General features: G+C 39.4%; 1 protein-coding gene across 4 annotated transcripts in view; it reads left to right on the forward strand.

The window, feature by feature from the left end:
* PTPRR (protein tyrosine phosphatase receptor type R) overlaps positions 1-22,574 on the forward strand; it is a 261,570-nt gene that overhangs the window by 152,116 nt on the left and 86,880 nt on the right. For 3 of the 4 annotated variants that reach the window (XM_075600241.1, XM_075600243.1, XM_075600242.1), the window contains one exon: positions 4,150-4,260. In XM_075600241.1, coding sequence (XP_075456356.1) covers positions 4,150-4,260 — 111 coding nt within the window. Of the gene's footprint in view, positions 1-3,827; positions 3,862-4,149; positions 4,261-22,574 lie in introns of those variants that run through there. The other variant, XM_075600244.1, reaches the window with a different exon arrangement.

Below are 22,574 nucleotides of genomic sequence, written 5' to 3' on the forward strand. Positions count from 1 at the left end.
CTTCTGAAGCCATCAAAGCCTTCGAGTTTCTCAAAAGAGCTTTCGTCTCTGCCCCCATCCTTCGGCATCCAGATACATCCCTACCTTTCACCCTGGAGGTAGACGCTTCTGATATGGGAGCTGGGGCAGTACTCTCACAAAGATCCTCTCCACAAGAAAAACTCTATCCATGTGGATTCTTTTCCAGGAAATTTTCTTCGGCCGAGAGAAATTATGATGTCGGGAACCGTGAACTTTTGGCTATCAACTTAGCTCTGCAAGAATGGAGACATCTCCTCGAGGGTACCAAAGAGCCAGTAGCCATTCTCACCGATCACAAAAACTTATTATATATTGAGGGGGCTCGTCGTCTGGGATCCCGTCAAGCATGTTGGGCACTGTTTTTCTCTCGTTTCAATTACACGATTTCTTATATTCCCGGTACTACACGTACAGAAAACCCGCACTGCTATTGTTAACCTGTGAGGTGCTGACTGGATGGAGACGTGATAATATCGATTGGAGAAAAAGAACCCAGTCTTGTAGCACTCGTACACAACAATTGTATAGTGATAAATTTAAAATACTTTATTAATAACTCTGAATAAAAAATAGGGTGTTAAAACGTAATTAAATACTGTGTAGAACAGCACGTGACTGTATCCTTTGGTAACCCACCCTGGTATAGGTGGGTAGATATAGTGTGATCCCTGATAGGTACTAGAGATCAAATGCTATAAATTATAGCGACCTAAAATGTAGGAGAGGAGCCAAAGAAAGCCCACCGAAAGGACTGTCTCTATTGGAGTGCGTCTAGGCGTAGATTGCGCTCTAGAGGGATACACTCATGATAATGTGGCATATACTACGCTAGGTAAGACCTATAAGTATCTCCCCCCCAGATAGAGATTGCTCTGTTTTGTGTACAAATTCACCTTCATAGTATGAGCTACATCTCTATAAGGGATATGTGTTGCCTATTTTCTAAGGTGCAGGCTATTAGGCAAGCAGTGATTACTGTTGTAAGGTATAGCTAAACTACAGCAACTATAGGAAATCACCAAAACACCTAGGATGTGATTTGAGGCTGGATAGGTACTCCTACAATGTTGTGGTAGGTTGTTGGTGATGTCTGCTGCTCTGCTGTTGTACACCCTATTTTTTATTCAGAGTTATTAATAAAGTATTTTAAATTTATCACTATACAATTGTTGTGTACGAGTGCTACAAGACTGGGTTCTTTTTCTCCAATCGATATTATATTCCCGGTACCAAGAATATCAAGGCCGATGCTCTTTCTCGCCAATTCTCTACGGAAGAAGGATCTAACTAATCTTCTGAGATGTTTTGATATCCTGGATGAGATCAATAAAGCCCAGGTTCATATTCCTAGGAGATTTAAGGTGCCAGAAGGACGTCTGTACGCTGCTCCACGTTTTCGCAACAAGATCCTAGTGTGGGGGCATTCTTCTAGATCTGCTGTTCATCCAGGCTTCAAGAGAACAGTGGATCTTATTAAACTGACCTTTTGGTGGCCTAAAATGAACAAGGACATTTTTGATTTTACCAGAGCTTGTCCAGTCTGTGCTCAGAGCAAGTCCGCCTGACAAAAACCTTCCGGCCTCCTCCTGCCTCTTCCTATTCCGGAATGGCCTTGGAAGCATATTTCCATGGACTTTATTGTGGAACTTCCAAATTCTAAGGGGATGAATACGATCCTCGTGGTAGTGGACAGGTTTCCTAAGCACACACACTTTATACCCCTCAAGGGTCTCCCCAATTCAGCTACCTTGGCTGACATTTTGTCTAAGGAAATTTTCAGGTTACACGGCGTGCCACTTTCTATTGTTTCAGGCAGAGGTACTAAATTCATCTCTAAATTTTGGTGAGCATTCTCTCAAAGACTTGGCATTTCCCTTCTCTTCTCCTCGGGTTACCACCCACAAACCAACGGCCAGACGGAGAGAATGAATCAGACCTTGGAACAGTATCTCAGATGCTTTGTGTCAGAATCTCAAGACAATTGGGTGAATCTATTACCCTGGGCGGAGTTCGCTATTAATTCACTGAAGAATGAGTCCACGCAAGGGTCGCCTTTCTTCATTAACTATGGGTACCATCCCAGCAGTCTTCCCCTCTCCTCCCTCCCTTCTGGTGTTCCTGCAGTGGATACTCACGTCTCCAATCTACAAAATTCTTGGAAAAAGATTCAAAGAGCCTTGCAAGGGTCCGTCCAAAAACAAAAGACGCAGGCAGATCCGCGTCGTCAGGTGGGCCCAGTATAGAAACCTGGAGACATAGTTTGGCTATCTTCAAGAAATATCAAGCTCAAAACTCCTTCCCAGAAGTTGGCTCCTAGATTCTTGGGTCCCTTCAAGGTCCTTGAACGGATCAACCCGGTAGCGTATTGTCTTTCGCTTCCTCCCACCATGAAGATACCCTCTGTGTTTCACGTGTCCCTTCTGAAACCCTTTGTCCAAAATGTACATTTTCCGGACTGTCCTCGGAGACTTAATCCCGTCACAATACAAGGACAACAGGAATACGAAGTCCAGTCCATTCTTGATTCACGTTGGTCCACGGGCAAGCTTCAGTTCCTCGTTCATTGGAAAGGATATGGCCAGGAGGAACGTTCCTGGGTACTCTGTCATCATATTCATGCTCCAGCTCTTCTCAAACAATTTCGTCAGAAATTTCCTCACAAACCTTGGGAGGATCGTCCGGAGTCCGATCCTCAAGGGGGTGGGTACTGTAACGGATCAGGGGAAACGCGCCTCTCAGCGGGTCCCCCGTCACCTCTTGCCCCACGGCGGCTCACTGCCCCGGTTCCCCGCTCCCTCAGCCTCTTACCTGTCCCACGCCGAGCTGTTCCTCCGTGGCGCACGCAGCATCTGCACGCACGCGACCGGGGCGCGCGAACGGCAGCCTTACAGAGGGCACACGCACCTGATCCTGTTAAGAATTGCAACCAATTAAATCCGAACCGTTCTCAATAAACACATCAAACGCGCATCAACCGCGCATCAACCGCGCATCAACCGCAACTGTGAATGCAACATGAATGCGGTATGAATGCGGCATGAAGGCGGTGAAGTGCGCGGCATTCGAAAAAATATCCCGGAAAAATGTGGTGATGTTGGAGAATAAAAGGGGCCGCGACATTATCTATAAAGAACCTCGATACCCCAATGCATACAGGGAACAGGTATCTAGCCTCCTATGTGTTTCCCATATATGAGACTTATATGGGAAAAAACCCACTGGATAGAACACTGGAATAAACAAATCTAATCTTAATGGTTGTTATTGCTAACAGAGGATATATTACTTCAAAAAGGGTGCCAATTCGATTTATTCATTGAGACCCCCGGGAGCTTTACTTCCGAGGGTATAGATCCTGTATAGCTCGGCAAAGTAGACCATATCAGCTGCAAAGAATAATCCATTTCTGTGTGTGTTTTTATTTTTAAATAGTGAATTTCTTAAAAAGAAGCGGGGTGATGGGAATTTTCAGTGTTTTTATTTTAACATACAAAAAATGACGATTGAAGGGTTTCTAGATGAGATGATAAAATGTCTTACCTTACATACAGTAAGCACAGTGAGGTACTGTGTAAATGATGTCAGGAGGATAGAGGGGATAAGTGGTTTGAATATGAATGACTGCACTTTAAATAGTTGAACTTCCACATGGCCCTTCTGCTTAATAATTCACGTTGAATGTGTGTTTGCACCTGTTTCCACCTGTATGAAAGTAGGCAGGGTAATCATACAATGCATGAGTGCGTGGGTGTTGTAGGAGGAGTCGGGAAGCAAAATGAAAGAGATTTGACCATTTTCTCAGCTAACAGGTGAACACCACTCTCATACTTTATTGGCCAGGTGATTTTCAAGAAAAACCATTAACTGTGTTTGCTTTACTTGAGATCTGACCGTAATATGTGTGTGGGAAGATTATTTTAGCATTAAAGAGATTTTTTAACCATCCGTTCCTGTCTAACACAAGTCGTTTAACTGCTGTGCTTAGGTTGTGTTTGTTTCATGAGCAGCTGTGTGGGTCTGTGTAGTACATTGTGTAATTGGGTGCATGTCAGATGACTGGAGATTTCTGATTTTCCCTTATATTTGGATGACATTTTACTCTTTTTCTTCTTTTTATTATATTTCAAGAAAAATGTTCTGCAGGGCCAACATGAAGCAGACAAGATATGGACCAAAGAAGGATTTTATACCATTGTTATATTTCTCAGCATCTTTGTCATAATAGTGACATGCTTAATGGTAAGTGATTAAATGTTTATTCTCTTCTTTCTTGGCTGCGCTATTCTGCTAAACAGCTAAACAAAAATGTAAAGCGTGCAGCAAACTATTAATTGTGTAGAAATGTGTTTGTCCAACTAAACAATTGTGTTGTATAAAAAGAATGGTATTTGTAAATAGTTAATAATATGGCAATTTAAACAATGATCAAAAAGTGCGTGGGAATAGATAAGGAATTGTTTTTAATTCTATGGGTTTGATATGTCCAATTTTTTTACATACAGTATGTTCTTTTTACACAGTGCATTGTTGATAACATCGTAAGGACCCTTATGAAACAAATTGGAAAGAAGTGCAGTCTTTAAATATGTTTAGATTTTGTTTATAAACCAGCAATACCAGGTGCTTGTTTTTTTTATCTATCTTTTTTTTTTTTTTTTTTTTCAGGATTCAAACCAAGGGGTCCGCATGAGCTGAACCTTTTATTTATAGCCTGGAGGACCCCTGGTTCTTAAGACATGTACCAGTGTAATTACTTGTGTTCTCCTCCCCTTTACTTGGATAAATGTGATATTGATTTTTTTTCTTCACTTTTTGCACCCGTTTTTTGGGGGGTCCGAACACTATGAAAGACAGCCAACAACTAACTAACTAACTAAACTAACTAATTACTAACACATTCTGAGTGATTGCTCCGCGGTTGCTAAATAGGTTTAGGCTGCCAGTTAGACTTTGCAGTTGCTTCAAACTCTCATTCCCATCCTGCAGCCCGAGTATATTTTTAGTTTGCATTTACTAAATGGCTCAAGGAGTTCTGCTTGAGATACTGTACATAGCGCATTATGGTAGCTCAAGCAGAATGGTTTGTGTCACATAAATCTGTCTGTTTGTGTGTTAGCCAGACATTAACAAGAATTAATATATTGGATTATTTTCTGTGGGTTCACATAGTCTATTACAGTATGTGCCCCATTTTTAATCAAAAATATAGGATTCCATTTTAAACTTGGGTATGTTTTAAGGGACTGAAATACCAAATTTATAAAGAGTTCAAATATGTCATGTCAAAACACTTATAGTTCTTGTTTCATCAACCTAATTCACTATAGTACGGGATTGCTACACTTTACAAACCAATGCATCACAGGCTCAACAGACATAAGAGCTTTGAGGGTTTACTAATTAAAGTGTGATAGCCCTTCACATTTTTGTGAATCGATCCTAAAAGGGTTAAAGTAGAAATACTGTTACTTAGACCTATGGCTGAGTGGGGACTTTTCAAAGCTAATGCATCTACATCCTTAACTCTGTGCACGTCAAGAATCAGGTGGTGAACGCGCAGGATTAGGACTTCCATCATAGACAATGGCCATTATTCTATATTATTGTATAGATGATCTTATTTTGTCTCTTATTCTGTAAAGGCGATTCCGCTAATCTTTAATGGGGCTATCACAGTTTATAGGATAAGGGCTGATGAGAGCTACTGTGAGTATCATGCAGGCTGTGCCATATAAGTGAGGAACTATTCTTCCCTTCAAGGCCTGCGTAAAATTAAATAGCCTTTTAATAACAAGTTAGTTTCCTAGTTAGACAAGGATATCTCCTGCCCTGAAACAAACAAAAAAAAATATTCTCTTTGAAACCAATAGCTTTTTCATTGATTAACTGTTGCACACCAAATCTGCCTGAGGGACTATTGAAGAACCTTCATGGTGTTTTTTTCCCTCGTATTCGTATATGTTTCATAGGAAAATAACTTATCAGAAATTATAGTTAAATCAATGCAAAGTATTCTTTGAAATAAATATGCCAATTCTGCAAGCCTTGAAAATCCAAAGACGATATGGTGATGATCTTACAAAATGGAACACGTAAAAATAAGAGATGTATTTGTATTAATATAATATATCACTTTTTATTGTCTGTGTACAGTGACCTAAAATTCTGCAGCAAACACATTTAGAGCTGCCAATTTTTTCACAGAGAAAATGTTAACACTGACTAAAAAACAAACACATTTTCATATAACCCTATCCCCTAACTCCTATAATTTCTCAGTATAAACACAAATTACTTAATAGGGGAAACAGGATAAAATCAGAGAACATTTTCTAAATATATTACCATGCACATTCATATTTATATAATGACATTGTTAATGTACTGTCAATTGCATATTCATTTATTGCTTCCACCTGAATGATCAAACATTCGACAATTGCACTGACAATTACTTTAATCAGGTATGGAAATAACTTTCATAGCATAGATATACATTTTATTAATCCCATCAATGAAAAAAAGGGGCCTGAAAAAAACAAAACAATTTACATTCGCTTGGGGATAAAAAAAAATTTGAATTGCTCACAAGAGCAAGAAGCAAAGTTTTGTTACCGTCTTAGCCAGAGATGTTTCTTGGGTCGGCAGGATCAGAGTCTCTGACAGGGGGATACAGCCGGGACTGCTGTCCCAGGCCCGGTGAGTTAGGGGGCCCAGCTCCCCTGCCCGTCAATGAGTCAGTAAAAGAAACACACACATGACACACTAGCTTAATTGTAGAATAGGAGAGCCAATCAAGGCCTTCCTTATGGGCGGGGACTAGCTGATATAAACAACTGCACAGGCGGGGAAAAAATGTGTTTGAATCTTCCTGGCTGTACAGCTGCTTATACAAGATCAACGTGTTTGTGTGTGTCTGTATGTCTGTGTGTCTGTCTGTGTGTGTCTCAAACTTCCTGCATCCTCCACAGGCCTCGGCCTCTCCGTGGGCTGGTGGTGGCACCAAAGTCCCCAGCAGGCTGCCTGAAGGCCCCCCCTCCATGGGCCATCAGCAGCCCTTCCAATGCTCCAAGCTGACTGTCTGAAGGCCCCTCCGGGGGCCGTTGGCAACCCCTCCCAGGCCCCCCGTGTACTGTCTGAAGGCCCGTGCGTGGGCCGAAAGCAGCCCCTCCAAGGCCCCCCACGTGCCTTGTGTAGGCCCCTCCATGGGCCATTAGCAGCCCCTCCAAGGCTCCACACATGCCTTCTGAAGGCTCCATCTGCAGCTGTCTGAACATCCCTCCTTAAACCTCCCGGCTCCAGTCCTCAAGGTGGCTTAAACCTCCCCCTGGCTCCTAGTCCTGTACACCTTACACTCTTTGGCCCATATCCATCCCCCCAGGCCCATCCCCCCAGGCCCATACTTCCCCTCCCTCAGGCCCATACCTCCCCCCCCCCCTCAGGTCCATACCTTTTCACCTCCCCCCCAGCCTCCTTGCCAATCTTTCCCCCCACCACCTGTTTAACCCCCCCTAACCCCCCCCCCAAGGCCCCTACCTTTTCAACCCTCCCCCCCAGGCCCATACAAATATTAAAATAAACAGATTGCATTGTTATATAATAATTTGTTTCAGTCCTCCTATAACACATAAGAAGATTTAAGTAAACGATATGTCCTAAAAAAAAAAATTCATGGTAGGTGCACAATGAGGAGGGGAGGGGCTATGGAGGGGGCTTGATCCTTAAATTTGTCCTGGGCCCCAATTTTTATGTTGGCAGTCCTGTCAAGGATAGTGATCTTTAATTATTCCACATACTAAATAACATTACCGGTATGACTATATAACTTACCTAGTTGCATAGTAGATGTGGTTAAAAAGACTTACGTCCATCAAGTTCAACCTATGCTAAATTTAGATGACAGATACTTAAACTATATTTGAACTTACAGTATATTGATCCAGAGGTCGGCTAGCTGGGTTCACGTAATGGCCGCTTTCCAAAGCTTCCACGTCATGCGGGCCAATACCAAGCTGTGACATCGTCCGGTGCGGCTCCTTTTGGCTCGCGTGACACAGGAGGTTTAAAATTTGCAGGAGATACCAGCACACTATACTGTATGGCGGTAAGTATCTCAGGAAGCAGGGGGTCAACGGAACTGAAATTAGTGGGGTTCATCTCCGGAGACCCCCTGCTTTAATCCTATTTTAAAAAAATGTTAATGAAATAAAATGGCATAGATTGCTCCTTTAGCTGTAAAGGCTTTTGAATAAATGGTCCTGGGGGACATATGAAATGTTGCCCCTTTCCAGCCAAAAAGGGCAACACTCAATATTAGCAGTGATCACTGGCAACCAACCATGCTGCTGGGTCTCAGAGTTTCATTTTTACTCTGTCATAGGTTTGGGATTGCTGGGTCTTGCAGAAGCAGAGAGGAATTGCCTTATTTACAATAGTGCAATTTCAAAACCAAGTCACAGCAATCATATTTAAGTAATATTTACTAAAGGTATAGCAGGCATATTGAAGTTATTTTTTTTGCAGTGTCTTCCATACCTAAAACTGGTGCAAGAAAAATAGCTGCTGATTTATCAAAGTACTACATATACTGTAGGCCTGGGTGTGAATGTGCAGATTCAGTTTTAGCTGTTGAGACTTTCAGACTCTGACAGACTGAAATAGTCTGTCTCTTAAAAAAAATGTAATGTAGAACACAATTGTAAGTACTCAAATACATATTTTGACAGCTGCACATAAGGAAGCCTTCAAAACAATATTTGTTCAGGTGTAAAAAAAAAAGCAGATGCTGAATTATGTAGAAAAGATGACAAATTATGCAGAACAGATACCGAATTATGAGTATTGGCTGTCTGGCAAATTTTAGCCCAGGGGACAAGCTTAAACAACTGGACCAGGAACCAGATGACCGACAAACCATACATAGACGAACACTACACGCGCCCTACACACAAGTACACAACATACTGTACATACAGATGTAACACTTTATTGCACCCAATGTCAATACATGCGTCATATTGTATATACATACACATCATGTATCATATATATACAAACACACCACAAAAATGCATCATATTTAAATAGACCCATCCCATACATGCATCATACTGTATATACTGTACACATACATACACCCCATACATGTATCATATATACACAGACATACACCCCACCTCATAGATGCAGTAAATATATATATATACATACACCCCATACATGCATCACATATACACACACCCCATACATGCATCACATATACACACACACACCATACATGCATCATATATACACATACACACACACACACACACACACACACACCATACATGCATTATATACACACACACACACACACCATAAATGCGCCATATATGCATACATACACACACCATGTCGAGAGCAGCCAGAGGAGCCTGGGAGGAGCTGCCATTTGAGCTCTAAGAGCAAGAATTTGCAGTTAGCTTAGCTGTGCACTGCAAGCCCTGCTCCTCTCTCCTCTCTTCAACCGGCCCAAATGCTTAAAATGTGACCGAGCTGGGAGGCAATTGACGCCCTGCCCCAAAGGACCCTGATTTTGAGCTTGTAAATATGTATGTTTCCTGTTGTTTTCAATAAATGCCAAATTGGTTAAATAATGGTTCCATTGTTCCATAGTAGATGAGTTTGAAAAAAGACAAATGTCCATCAATTTACACCTATGCTAAATTTAGACGACAGATACTTATCCTATATTTGAAATGACAGTATATTGATCAGTGGAAGACAAACAAAAACCCCAGTGAAATGTCATCTAATGATCTCATAGGGGAAAAATAAATTCCTTCCTGACTCCAAATATTGGCAATCAGATTACTCCCTGGATCAAGATCCTTCCCATGTTTACTTATTTGGTATATCCCTGTATACCTTTCCTTTCTATAAAGAAGTCCAACCTTTTCTGAAGATATCTATTGTATCTGCTGTCACGTACGTCACACCTGTGACCACGTGACCTGCATATGGGACAAGGGTTAATACACAATCTGTTATAGCATATGTATCCTCAAAATAGAAATACTCTCTTCAAAGTGTGCAAACAGTTCATTCACAGCCCAAAGCATTACTTATAAAAGGTTTATTTTAATATATATAAAAATACAGTACTTAGGTTACAGAAAAAGATTATTATAAGAACATATAAATACAATAAATGCAGACCAGTTTCTGAAAATAAAACGATAAAACAGAAACAGAAATCGCTATACAGTATATACGTCATAGGTTGTTTCCAGAGAAGTCACTGGTGTAGGAAAGATAAGAACTCACATATCTGATCCCAAAACACAGCTCTTGTTGAATTCTGATTTTCCTACTACCTTGTTGAGACTGATCTACTATCCTTTCCCTATTGAAACAACATAAGCCCACCTCTGTCATCAATCAATCAATCAATGACTTGTAAAGGATCCACAAAGGAAAAAATGCCGGTGCACAGCAAATTCAAAAGAGGGAACGTAGTGACCAAAAAGTATTTATTGATTGGTAAAAAAACATGGAGTAGTACTGAAGCTGACACTAACGCATTTCACATGCAAAGTGCTTTATGAAAGAGTGATGTATCAGCACAGCGTGTGTCTTGATATAGAACCTCCCTTCAAGATCAATCCGTACAAAAACAATTATTACTCTTGGTTAATTAATGCCCAGGTGAACATATGCAAATGTAGGAGGATGTGTCTCAAGAAACACACTGCAAAAAAAAACTTTGTATAATTAAACACACCGCATATGTATATGTAATATGATGGCATATGAGAGACATCTAACCAAATAATGATATCTCATAAGGGGAAAATTAAATTTCTGTTTCATTGAATTTTTTATAGAATTTTTTTTGCAATTTTGTGTGTATTTTGTATAATATTACTTTGTAATTATTAATATATGTAATATGATGTCATATGAGAGATATCTAACCAAATAATGAAATTGCGGTAAAATAATCAACCCAAAATCATGATCTAACTGAAAATATAAAGACATAAATAATTACAAAAGTAATATTATACAAAACACACACAAAAGTGCTAAAACAATTTCTATAAAAAAATCAATGAAACAGAAATAATCAACTAAACAAAGTTTGAAAGACTAACAGTAGTATATAAACATATATTTATTTTTAAAAAATCATATATTTAGTGGAACACATATACCACTAAATATATGATTTTTTAAATAAATATATTTTATCTCAAAAAGGAAAGGTATACAGGGATGTACCACATAAGTAAACACAGGAAGGATCTTGATCCAGGGAGAAATCTGATTGCCAATATTTGGAGTCAGGAAGGAATTAATTTTCCCCTTATGAGATATCATTATTTGGTTAGATATCTCTCATATGACATCATATTACATATACATATGCTTTGTGTTTAATTATACAAAGTTTTTTCGCAGCGTGTGTCTTGAGACACATCCTCCTACATTTGCATATGATCACCTGGGCAATAATTAACCAAGAGTAATAATTGGTTCTTTACAGATTGATCTTGAAAGGAGGTTCTATATCAAGACACACGCTGTGCTGATACATTACTCTTTGATAAAGCACATTACATGTGAAAAGCGTTAGTGTCAGCTTCAGTACTACTCCATGTTTTTACCAATCAATAAATACTTTTTGGTCACTACGTTCCCTCTTTAGAATTTGCTGTGCACCGGCATTTTTTCATTGTGGATCCTTTTCATGTCTCTGTTACCAGCGATTGGGAGCACGCACAGCAGGAGTTTCGTCCAGCAGTACCGTGAGTAAACACCATCAACATTATAGTGCTTTGAAGTTAAGCCAGTTGGACATTGTGTGTATTTAAGTTCAAGGTGCTGGGTGAAGTGAGCGCACTGAACCACGTTCCAGCGAGGCTTCAGGCACTCTACATTCATCCCGACATTAGGACTGTTATTATCACGGTGACCGCAATCATATGGACATATTGTAGAAGAAAATACAGTACCTCCGCTGAGATCACAAGAGACATTTATTACCAACATTGGTTACATCTTTACCTCACTGGGGGTTCCTTTTGAGCATTGGAGCAGGGGCTTTTTTTTTAGCTCTTTAACCCTACAATCAATCAGTCAATGGGTTGACAGTTTTACGAATTAAAAGAAAAAATCCTCTTTTGCAACATTTAAAAGTCTGATGGATTATAGAAACACACTCATAACTTAATTTCTCTAATGCTTAGACAGACGCCATCTTCACGGTTGCGTCTGTGATCTCCACATATACGCCTGCATCTAAAATGTCACTGCTTAACATCTATTCTCACCTATTATACATGAAGTGTGTGGTATGTTTTGATTTGTCTAACCGCAACGGTGACAGATATCAATTTGTTACTCTTATGAATTGCTGTCAGGCCCATAATTTCTCATTTTTAATATAGCCCTCTAACCAAATGGGGACCTGTTTGTCACCTCTTTCTGTGATGCACAGGGGATATTTCAATAATGTTAAGGTTTTCTTTGAGGCTGTCATGATCTGGCTGTCATCCACTGCCTTCTAAACTACACATATCTCACTTTTAGTGGTCCATCACTGATAGCTCCCCAATTAAGACACAGGAAGGGTCTTGGCCTGTCATAAAAACAATTATTGTATTTTAAAGCAGCAGTTTAAGCAATATCCTACATGTGGTTTTTTTGTTTTTTTGTTTTTTTTAATAAATCAGTTCTGTACTATGAAAAAATACTTGTAGCATTTCAAAAAAATGTTTTAAAGACATTTTTAATGTTTCTAATGTAGGAAGCATTTCTAAAGTGACAGCCCCTTCCCCTTCTGATAGGTTCTGCTCTTGAGCCCGCCCTCTCTCTAGCAGTGCACCAATTGTATCTAGTAACTGCCCAGTCACATAATATTTCTGGGCTACATTGCCCAAAATGCTGTGCAAGAACGGAATTAAATAACCCGCAGCAAGCAATCGATTACAGGAGAACGGATCGATCTGCAGCTTAGTTAATCACTTGTCAGTGTGCAGATTGCATTGATGCACATATTGAATGGGGAAAAAAATATAGATTTATTTTTATTTTTTTTAAACGTCAGCTTGAACTGCAGCTTTAACACAATTTCTAACCAATGTTAAGACTTGAAGTACCGGATTGATTAAAATTCTTAATATCCCCCGCAATGTTTTATTACATCTGCCATCACAGTCTCCAAGGGTAATGGATTCAACATTTTACCTGCCCTTACCGTAAAGAACGCTTTCCTTTGTTGCTGGTGAAATCTCCTATCCTCCAACCATAAAGGATGACTCCATGTAATTTGTACTGCCCTTAGGATGAATAGTTCTTTTGCAAGCTCCTTGTATTATTCCTGAATATATTTGTATGTATCGAATCTCCTCTTAGATGCCTCTTTTCTAATGTAAAAGAAACTAAATTAAATAGCCTCTGCACATAAGTCAGTTTTTCAACCCCTTTATTAATTATATTGCACTTCTCTACACTTTTTCAAGTTCCATAATGTCTTTTTTATGGAGTGGTGCTCCAAACTGTACTCCATAATCAAGGTATGGTCTTACTAGTGCTTTATAAAGTGGATTAATTATATTTCCCTTCCATCCATTGCCCGTTTAATGCAAGATAAGATCTTGTTTGCCTTTGCTGCTACTGCATAACATTGGGCACTATTGCTAAGCCTGCTGTCTACAAACACTCCTAAATCCGTCTCCATCAAGGATTCACCTAATTTTGCCCCATTTAATTTTTAAGTCGCCAGGTTATTCTTGTTTCCCAAATGCATAACCTTAGATTTGTCTGTATTAAACCTTATCTGCCATTTACCTGCCCAAGTTTCCAGTCTCTCCAAGTCCTTCTGGAGCGAAATTACATCCTGCTCTGATTCTACTTCCTTACACAATCTAGTGTCATCAGCAAAGATGGAGACTTTGCTCTCTATTTCAACCTCAAGGTCATTAATAAACAAATTAAAAAGCAGAGGTCCCAGTACCGATCCTTGAGGTACTCCACTCGCAACTTTAGCCCAACCTAAAAAAATGTTCCTTTTATGACAACTCTCTGTTGTCTATCTTTCAACCAGTTTTAATTTCACGTATAAATATTATTATCGAGTCAAATTTCCTTTATTTTGTACACTAACCTCTTGGTGGGCACCATATCAAAAGCCTCTGCAAAATCTAAGTACACAACATCAACTGCATTACCCTGGTCTAAATTCCTACTTACCTCCACAAAGAAACAAATAAGGTTAGTTTGGCATGATCTAGCCTTTACAAATCAATGCTGACTATTACTAATAATTTTGTTTTCCATTAGGTATTCCCATACTATACCTTCAAGTAGCTTCCCCACCATTCAAAAGTGCTACAAGAAGATACCAACGTTGTTATAAAACAAGCTGATAAGGGGGGCGGTGTAGCAATTATAGACAGAAATGATTACATCACAGAATCTAAAAGAATTCTAGGTGACGTGAATACATACCAACCTTTAAAAAAAGATCCAACAGTAGATTTTTTAAAAGAACTTAAAATCCTGTTAGATAGAGGTAAGATAGAAGAAGTCATTAACAGTGATGAATATAGCTTTCTCTACAGAGAAAATCCTGTTAGACCCATATTTTATTACCTACCAAAACTCCATAAGAGTATTACAAATCCACCTGGTAGGCCCATAATAGCGGGGATTGACTCTTTAACGTCACATCTATCTGCTTATATAGACATATATTTACAAAAATATGTCACTAAACTTCCTTCCTATCTTAAGGACACAACGGATATCTTGCGCATCTTAGAAAGTCAAGTATGGGAAAATGGATGTTATCTAGTAACTTGTGATATTACCTCCCTCTATACGTGTATAAATCATAGAGATGGACATGAAGCTGTGGATAGGGCCTTATCAAAAGATCCAGATATGCCAAATGAACAGGCCAACTTTATTTTAGATGGCATAAAGTTCATCCTAGAACATAATTATTTTCTGTTTGAGGGGGTATATTACCTGCAAAAATGTGGCACCGCCATGGGCACGAAATTTGCACCCAGCTATGCAAATCTTCTTATGGGAGCATGGGAAGAAGACCATATTTAGTCTATTGCAGAGCTGGGTGCGAATTTGTGCCTATGGCGTAGATATATAGATGATATTATGTTTATCTGGAAAGGTAATGAAGAAAGCCTTAAACAGTTTATTATCTATATTAATGACAACTTGCTCAATTTAAAATTTAATTGTGAATATAGTCAGGAAAAAGTTAATTTCTTGGACCTGACTATTTTCATTGAGGAAGGGACAATAAAAACAGAGACCTTCTTCAAAGGTGTAGATATAAACAATTACATATCCACCACAAGTTGTCATCATCCGAAATGGCTGCAAAATGTCCCATATGGACAGATAAGACGCATTAAAAGGAATTGTAGTAACTTAAGTACCTTTCAAAAACAATCTGTCTTTCTTCAAGAAAGGTTTTTAGAAAAAGATTACAATGATGTGATCATACAGGATGCCATTAAAAAAGTCAATGATTTGGATAGAAATGATTTATTGAGTAAGAACAAGAAGGTTAAATCAAATAAAACTTTTGAGTACTCATTTATGACAGATTACAATAGACAATCAGATAAGATTACCAAAATAATTAAAAAGCACTGGCACATTGTAAAAAATGACCCTGTGCTTGGAGAGATTGTCCCTGAAAACCCAAATGTGATCTTCAGAAAAGCCAAATCATTGAAAGATAAATTAGCCCCCAGTGCCCTACCTAAAATAACCAGTGAGGGGAACAGATGGCTAACAAAATCCAAAGGTTTTTATGGTTGTACCACATGCACTGCATGTAAATATAGACCAGAGGATAAATTTAGTTTTGTGTCAAATATCACAGGGCAAAGATACAACATAAAACAACTTTTATCATGCAAATCTAATTATGTGGTATATCTTATCACCTGTCCATGCGGATTACAATATGTGGGCCAAACAACAAGAACTATAAATATACGTATACTTGAGCATATCGGTAATGTGAGGAGAGGTGTTACTACACATCACTTGTCCAACCATTTTTTACAAAAACATAATGGGGACACATCTGGGCTCACTTTTACAGTTATAGAACAAGTGTTGACACATTGGAGAGGTGGAGACAGACAAGCTGCTCTTAAAAAAAGAGAAAGCTTCTGGATCTTCACTTTGCAAACACTTGTACCACTAGGTCTTAATGTGGATTTTGAGCTAAGTGCTTTCCTTTAAAAAACTGTAAAAATAAATCGTTTTAGACAATAAATTGCTTTAGACTGCAAAATGAGGTTGAAAATGCACTTATTGTGAACTAATTGTTTTTTTCCCTATTTTATTTTGAGATACAACAATCGCCGTTTCAACATATATTAGAAGTTAGATTTTGAGCGATTTTATTAGATTTTATGTCTTTTATATATTTTATATACAATTCCAAAAATAGCACAGTTGTATATTAGGCCACTTCGTGAATTTTTAGAATGAGTTTTTTATTAATAAAGATGTATTTTACTTTGAAGTGTATAAACATTGTTGTGTATTTTAAAGGTTAATTGTATAACAGTGTTGTGAAGATTGGGAGGACATATGTAGTCAATCACCAATTTACTTGCTGTCCAATAGGAGGAAAGGTCAGCATTAAGTAAAGGGTACAAATAGCATCTCTTTATGGGGTAACATCACTCCTGACGAAGCCGTCACTACGTACGGCGAAACTAGTAGAGCGTAACCCCTCGTGTGAGATCCAGAGGGAGAGAGCCTGCTGTGGAGTTCCGGTGGCGTCCGCAATACGAGTTGAAGAACCCGGAAGTGACGTATCGGACCCCTGAAGCAGCGCAGGTCGGAGACCGGATGAGGAAGCAGCATCGTGCAGAGATCCCGAGAACGCGACTCGAGTGAACCTTCATGTGTACAAACTTGCTGTTACCTTTCCGGAATCCTGTAAGCCTCCAATTTTTATCAATGCTGGATAAATATCTACATTTTTTAAGTATTGGATTGGTGTCTCTCTTTTGGATTCCTACCTCCTATTTATGTTCCTGTGTGTATGGGTCATTAGAGATGCCCATACACAGCTAATATTTCTGATACTTAGTGATCATTAATATCTAGCCTCACTGTGCTCTTATGAGAGCTCTGCCTGTGTATGTGTATTGTTAACATATTGCACTATGCGAGTATCACATTTTTTCCTTAGGCACTGACGCTCCCCTGATTCCTTTTCCCCACCATTCATGTCAGGCTTACAGGTCTCTAATTTCCTGGTTGTTATCTACAGTAGCTCCCTTTTTAAATATAGGCACAATGTCTGCTTTATGCCAATCTTGTGGTACTGAGCCTGTGGAAATGGAGTCCTGGAATATTACATTTAATAGTGTGGCTATTACTGAATTTAGCTCCTTAAGAACTCTTGGATGTATGCCATAAGGGCAAGGTGCTTTATTTACTTTTATATAGTTAAACCGCCTATGCACTGTGTCCTCAGTTAAGCAATTGTTCATGAATATAGAGGTTGTGGCTTCCTCCTGTAGCAGTATTTTTTCAATTGATTCCTCCCTGGTAAATACAGATGCAAATAATTTGTTTCAAACCTCTGTTTTTTCCTTATCTCCAATAATTTGCCTTCCCTTCTCTCACCTATATTTTATTTTCTATTTATTTGATACTAAGGTACTTAAAGAACTTTTAGGGTTGATTTTACTTTCTGTTGCAATCCTTTTTTCATTATCTATTTTTGCTAATTTGAGTGCCCTTTTGTAATTTTCTTACACTCCATATAACTCTGATAAGGGTTGATGCCTCCGTCCCTTCTTATTTTAAGGGGCCTATTCTATAAGTCTTCATAATCCACTTATCGAGGCCTACTGCTATTCTGTAAGCCTCGATAAGTGGGCAACTCACATCTCATAATTTTTTATTCTTTTGCAGTTTTGGTGATAGATAAATGTTATTTATGTGTACTATTAGAATTTTTGTTTTTTTATTGTTGGGGTGTTTAGGTGCTTGTGTATTTCCTTTATTATTGTGTATTTCTGGCCTTAATGATTTTTATTAGGTTGACCATTGAGTGCTATAGTGGCTTATCATGTCCATATTAAATCGGTATGATATACCACTGTGCCAATCAATGGTTACAGGGTGGGTATAGTGGGCCAGGGGGGGTGGTTAGGCCTCCCGGGTGGGTAGCGGGGGAGGGTGGGTTAACCACTTAATTACTATAGCAGTTATTAATTGCTAAGGTGATTAAGGGGTTAGGGGCCATTAGATTGTATTTTTTTCATGTACTCTTGCTGGCAATGGAGGACATAGACCTGGAGTATGCTGACGAGGTTGGCATGATGGCAGGGGTAAATAGAAAGTTTATTTTACTTTATTTATGCTGGCTGCCTAATGTTTGATTTTGAATGGGCAAATGAGATATTATCCATACTCCATATGTGGATAATAGTAATTTTGTCCATTACTGTACTGTATTGTTGGATGGTTGTTAGGGGTAGAGGAGGTGGGTATTAGGGTTGTTGTGTGTATTTTTGTTTATTGTGAGTACAGGGATTGGGATTGGGTTAAGGGGGTAGTATCCCCAAGGATGGATGTTTAGGACTACCAGGTGGTAGCAAGAGGGGTTAACCCTTTCATTACCTTAGTGGTATTAACTGCTAAGGTTATGAAGGGTTAACTCCACCCGAACCCCCCACCCCCCCGCAAGGCCTAAACACCCATCAAGGGCCAAATACCACCTTCACTCATACCTGCTATCCACAATAAAAGGGGTCCTGGTGGTTAACCCCTTCATTGCCTTAGCGGCTAGCTAAGATACAGACCTTGTTATTGGTTGCCGGTATCTCCAATGCATTTTATTCCCATGGTCACGTGACACAAGGCATTTAAATGCATAGGAGATACTGGCACCCCACTATGGGGCCTGTATCTCGGGAAGCAGGGGATCCCCGGACCTTAAATCAGCGCAGTTCTACTCCGGAGACCCCTTTCTCATCTGCATGTATTAAAATGTATATTCAAATATTGTGATCGCTGGTGATATATGTGCAGGAGAGGCGGCTCTCTCTGTGCAGCTCTCTCTGCACCTGGAACAAATCGCTGGGTGAGCCATTTTGAGAAAGGCGATCGTCACGTCGCCGGCTACTCGCCCGTTTTGGGATTTTTGCTATCACAGGTAATCGAGATAATAGGCCCCATATAATCTAAAAGCCTGCCTCTTCTTTTCCCTTTCCACCCCTACCTGTTATTTAGCCAGATTGGTTTAGACTTGTTTCTTTTATATTTATTGCCCAAGGGTATACACTGATAAGTGTCTTTTTCTAACAATGTTTTAAAGACTGTACATTTATTTTCCACAATTTTACCTGCAAAATCATAATTCCAATGTATTCCTTGAAGATTATTCTTAGTTTATTAAAATTTGCCTTTCTAAAATTGTAACTCTTTGTTGTATCCACCCAATATGTGTTGTGATAATTTATTTCAAATTAGACCATGTTATGATCCCTGTTTCTCAAATGTTCTCGGACTTGAATATTTGTTATTACTTCTACATTGTTTGATATTACCAAATCCAGTAATGACACTCTCCTGGTTGGTTCATCAGTAATTTGGGTCATCTGTTTTAGGACCCCCTCAAAAAACTGTTTTGTTTTGTTGTAATGCTAATCTCATTGCTCCAGTCTATGTCTGGATAATTAAAATCACCCATTATGCAAACATGACCTAGTTTTGCTGCCTTCTCCATGTGCAAAAGTATATTGGCTTCCTCTATAACACAGATATTTGGTTGTTTATAGCATTTTCCCACAAACATTTTCTTTGTAGGAGTGCCAGGGCTAATTTCTATCCACAGGGTCTCTACATTTTCATAATTCCCTTGATAAACATCTTCCATCATAATAGGTTTTAGATCCGGGTTTACATATAAACATACCCAACCTCCTCGTCTATTTGCTCTATCCTTTCTAAAAAGGGAATAATCCTCTAAATTAACTGCCCAGTCATGAGATTCATCCCACCATGTTTCAGTAATGCCTATGATATCATACTGCTCCCTTGCAGCTATTAATTCAAGCTCCCCCATTTTATCTATCAGGCTTCTTGCATTAGCAAGCATGCATTTAAGGGTTGGTTTTTCAGTCTGTACTATTATGTTACCTGCTCCTTCCTTTCTACTCCAATTGGATTTAGTCTTTAGATGTTTTCTAGTATAATCTGTATTTAATATTGGTGTCTCCCTGTTTACTAAACAGACACTTTCCCCCATTCTACCTCCATGACCCCTAACTATTTCCCCATTCCTATCTATTCTGTCTAGTTCGTTATCTGTTTCTTTCCCTCCCCTCTCTTTCCTAGTTTAAAATCTCCTCCAACCTTTTTAGCATCCTCCCTCTAGCAGAGAAGATTGAGGTGCAATCCATCCCTACCATAAAGATACAACCTCTCAGAAATGACTCTCATGCCAGGTCCATAGTGCCTTCGCCCATGCGGAGGCGTGCGCGACTGTGACGTCACCCGCTTGAAGCAGGTGCGTTTTTTGGCCATGGTACGCGCGCCGTCCGTGGATGTGTCTAGGGGCGTGCCAGGGACATCACGGAGCTGGTTCACCCTCATTGGGCGAACCGCTCACGTGACCGGCCTGTCGCGCCGAGAAATCAGTCTAACTGATTTCTCACGCAATGCGCGCCCCCTCCTGCTCCCGCATGGACGCGCCCGCATGCCGCATGGACGTGAACACTGCATTAAGGCAGTCTGTTCGCTCAGCGTGCGGATGCCTCTGCACGGTCTGCAGTACCATGGCCCCAGCCTTAGTGCTCTTAAAAAAAAAAAAAAAAACCTCCTTCCTACACCATTTTCATAGCCATGCATTAACTTGCCTAAGCTCCAAACTGTCTCCCTGGGGTAGCGCATGGCACTGGTAGTATTTCATAAAATTGGGAAGGAGATAGTTATGGACCTGTGGGGTGGGGGTGTAGTTATGGGCCTGAGAAAGGGGCTAGTTATGGGCCTGGAAGAGGGGCAGAGGAGAGGGGGAGGAGGAGCAAGTGGTGGAGCGAGGGGTGGAGAGGGGAGAGGAGATGGAGGGGGAGATTGGAAGGAGGGTGGGGGGAGGAATCCACAGCTACATGTTGTCTGTAGGTTGGATGGTTTGGAAGGACTGAATGAATAACAGCTGCTGCCTTGTAGTGGGCGATTGTTTTCAAACTACACAATGGATGCAATCTACAAAACATACCTGCCCTCCTACATGCACACGAGTACGCTGAAAACAGCAAAGAAAACCTCACAAAAGACCATGAGCACATTAATAGGGAGAAAAGGGGGTGAAATGTCACTAACATCCTTATGTGAAAAAATATCAAACCATTGGGGATTAGCCATCCTTCCCAGAAGAAATTCTTGAACGCCACTGAAAATAATTTTACCTAAACTTAATAATGCTTACAGCTGTGTATTTTAATTTTAGGGATTTTTGATTATTAGTGTTATTTTTTTAATGATATGTTTTATCTCAGTAATGGAAGCAAATTTAAACCCTGTCACTGCCAGAGGGGCTTGTAATGCATTGTAATACATTGCTGCTCTCTGTCAGGGAAGGGTTAGAGCAGTAGACTGAGTGCTACTATTATACTTTTGTCTTTGCTCGGACTTAGTTATTTCCTTGTTTTGAGCATAACTTGTGTGATGTCCCATCCTAACTCCTATCCTAATTGTAAAGTACTGTAATATATCTATATTTTGTCCCAAATACAAATTCACGCAGATATGTAGATTTTATGAATCCTTTACGTACAGAGCAAGGTTTAATTTAATTTTCCTTAATGTTATTTTAGTTAAAATAGCCAGGTCTTAGTTTGTGTAATCCTTTGACTAAGAACGTATCAAATGTGAGGAACTCGGTAAGCAACATTCTTATAATTGATGCAGGTGCTACATCTTTTAGTCATTTTCTGTATGCTAAATAAGTCAGTTTGATACACATAAACTCACTTGTTTCAATAGACATATTTGCCTATCAGATTTACTGCAGGCTGTATACTTTTTGAAAATAGGTATTATTGGGATTATCATCTAGTTCTAAATTCCATCCAGTGAACATGTGTATAAATGTGAGATTCAGAAACCTGCAGTGGATGAAGTTATCCTAGTCTAACTCTATAGTATAACGAGGTCTCATTAAATCTAGGTACAGTATCTCCTTAAAGCTTGTCTTCAGTGGATCTGTTCTTGCCATCCATTGTTATATGCCAGCCTTAGCATCTGAATGTTTATAAAGAGTAAAATGTACAAAGTATTGCAGCACACTTTCCTTATTTATTTAAATGCAATGTAACAATTTAGTTTATGTAAACTAAAAATACAATACACTATGTAGTTGGCTTTAAATCAAGGTTAATATTATCCCCTTTACTAGCAGAGGCAGTATTCAGGTCTTCAGTGGATATCAATGCATTGTAGGCCTTTCTGGCATGAAAGGGGTTAGCAATTTAAATTAATTGTATATAACATCA

The sequence above is a fragment of the Ascaphus truei genome, chromosome 5 (assembly GCF_040206685.1).
Source record: "Ascaphus truei isolate aAscTru1 chromosome 5, aAscTru1.hap1, whole genome shotgun sequence".
NCBI lineage: Eukaryota > Metazoa > Chordata > Amphibia > Anura > Ascaphidae > Ascaphus > Ascaphus truei.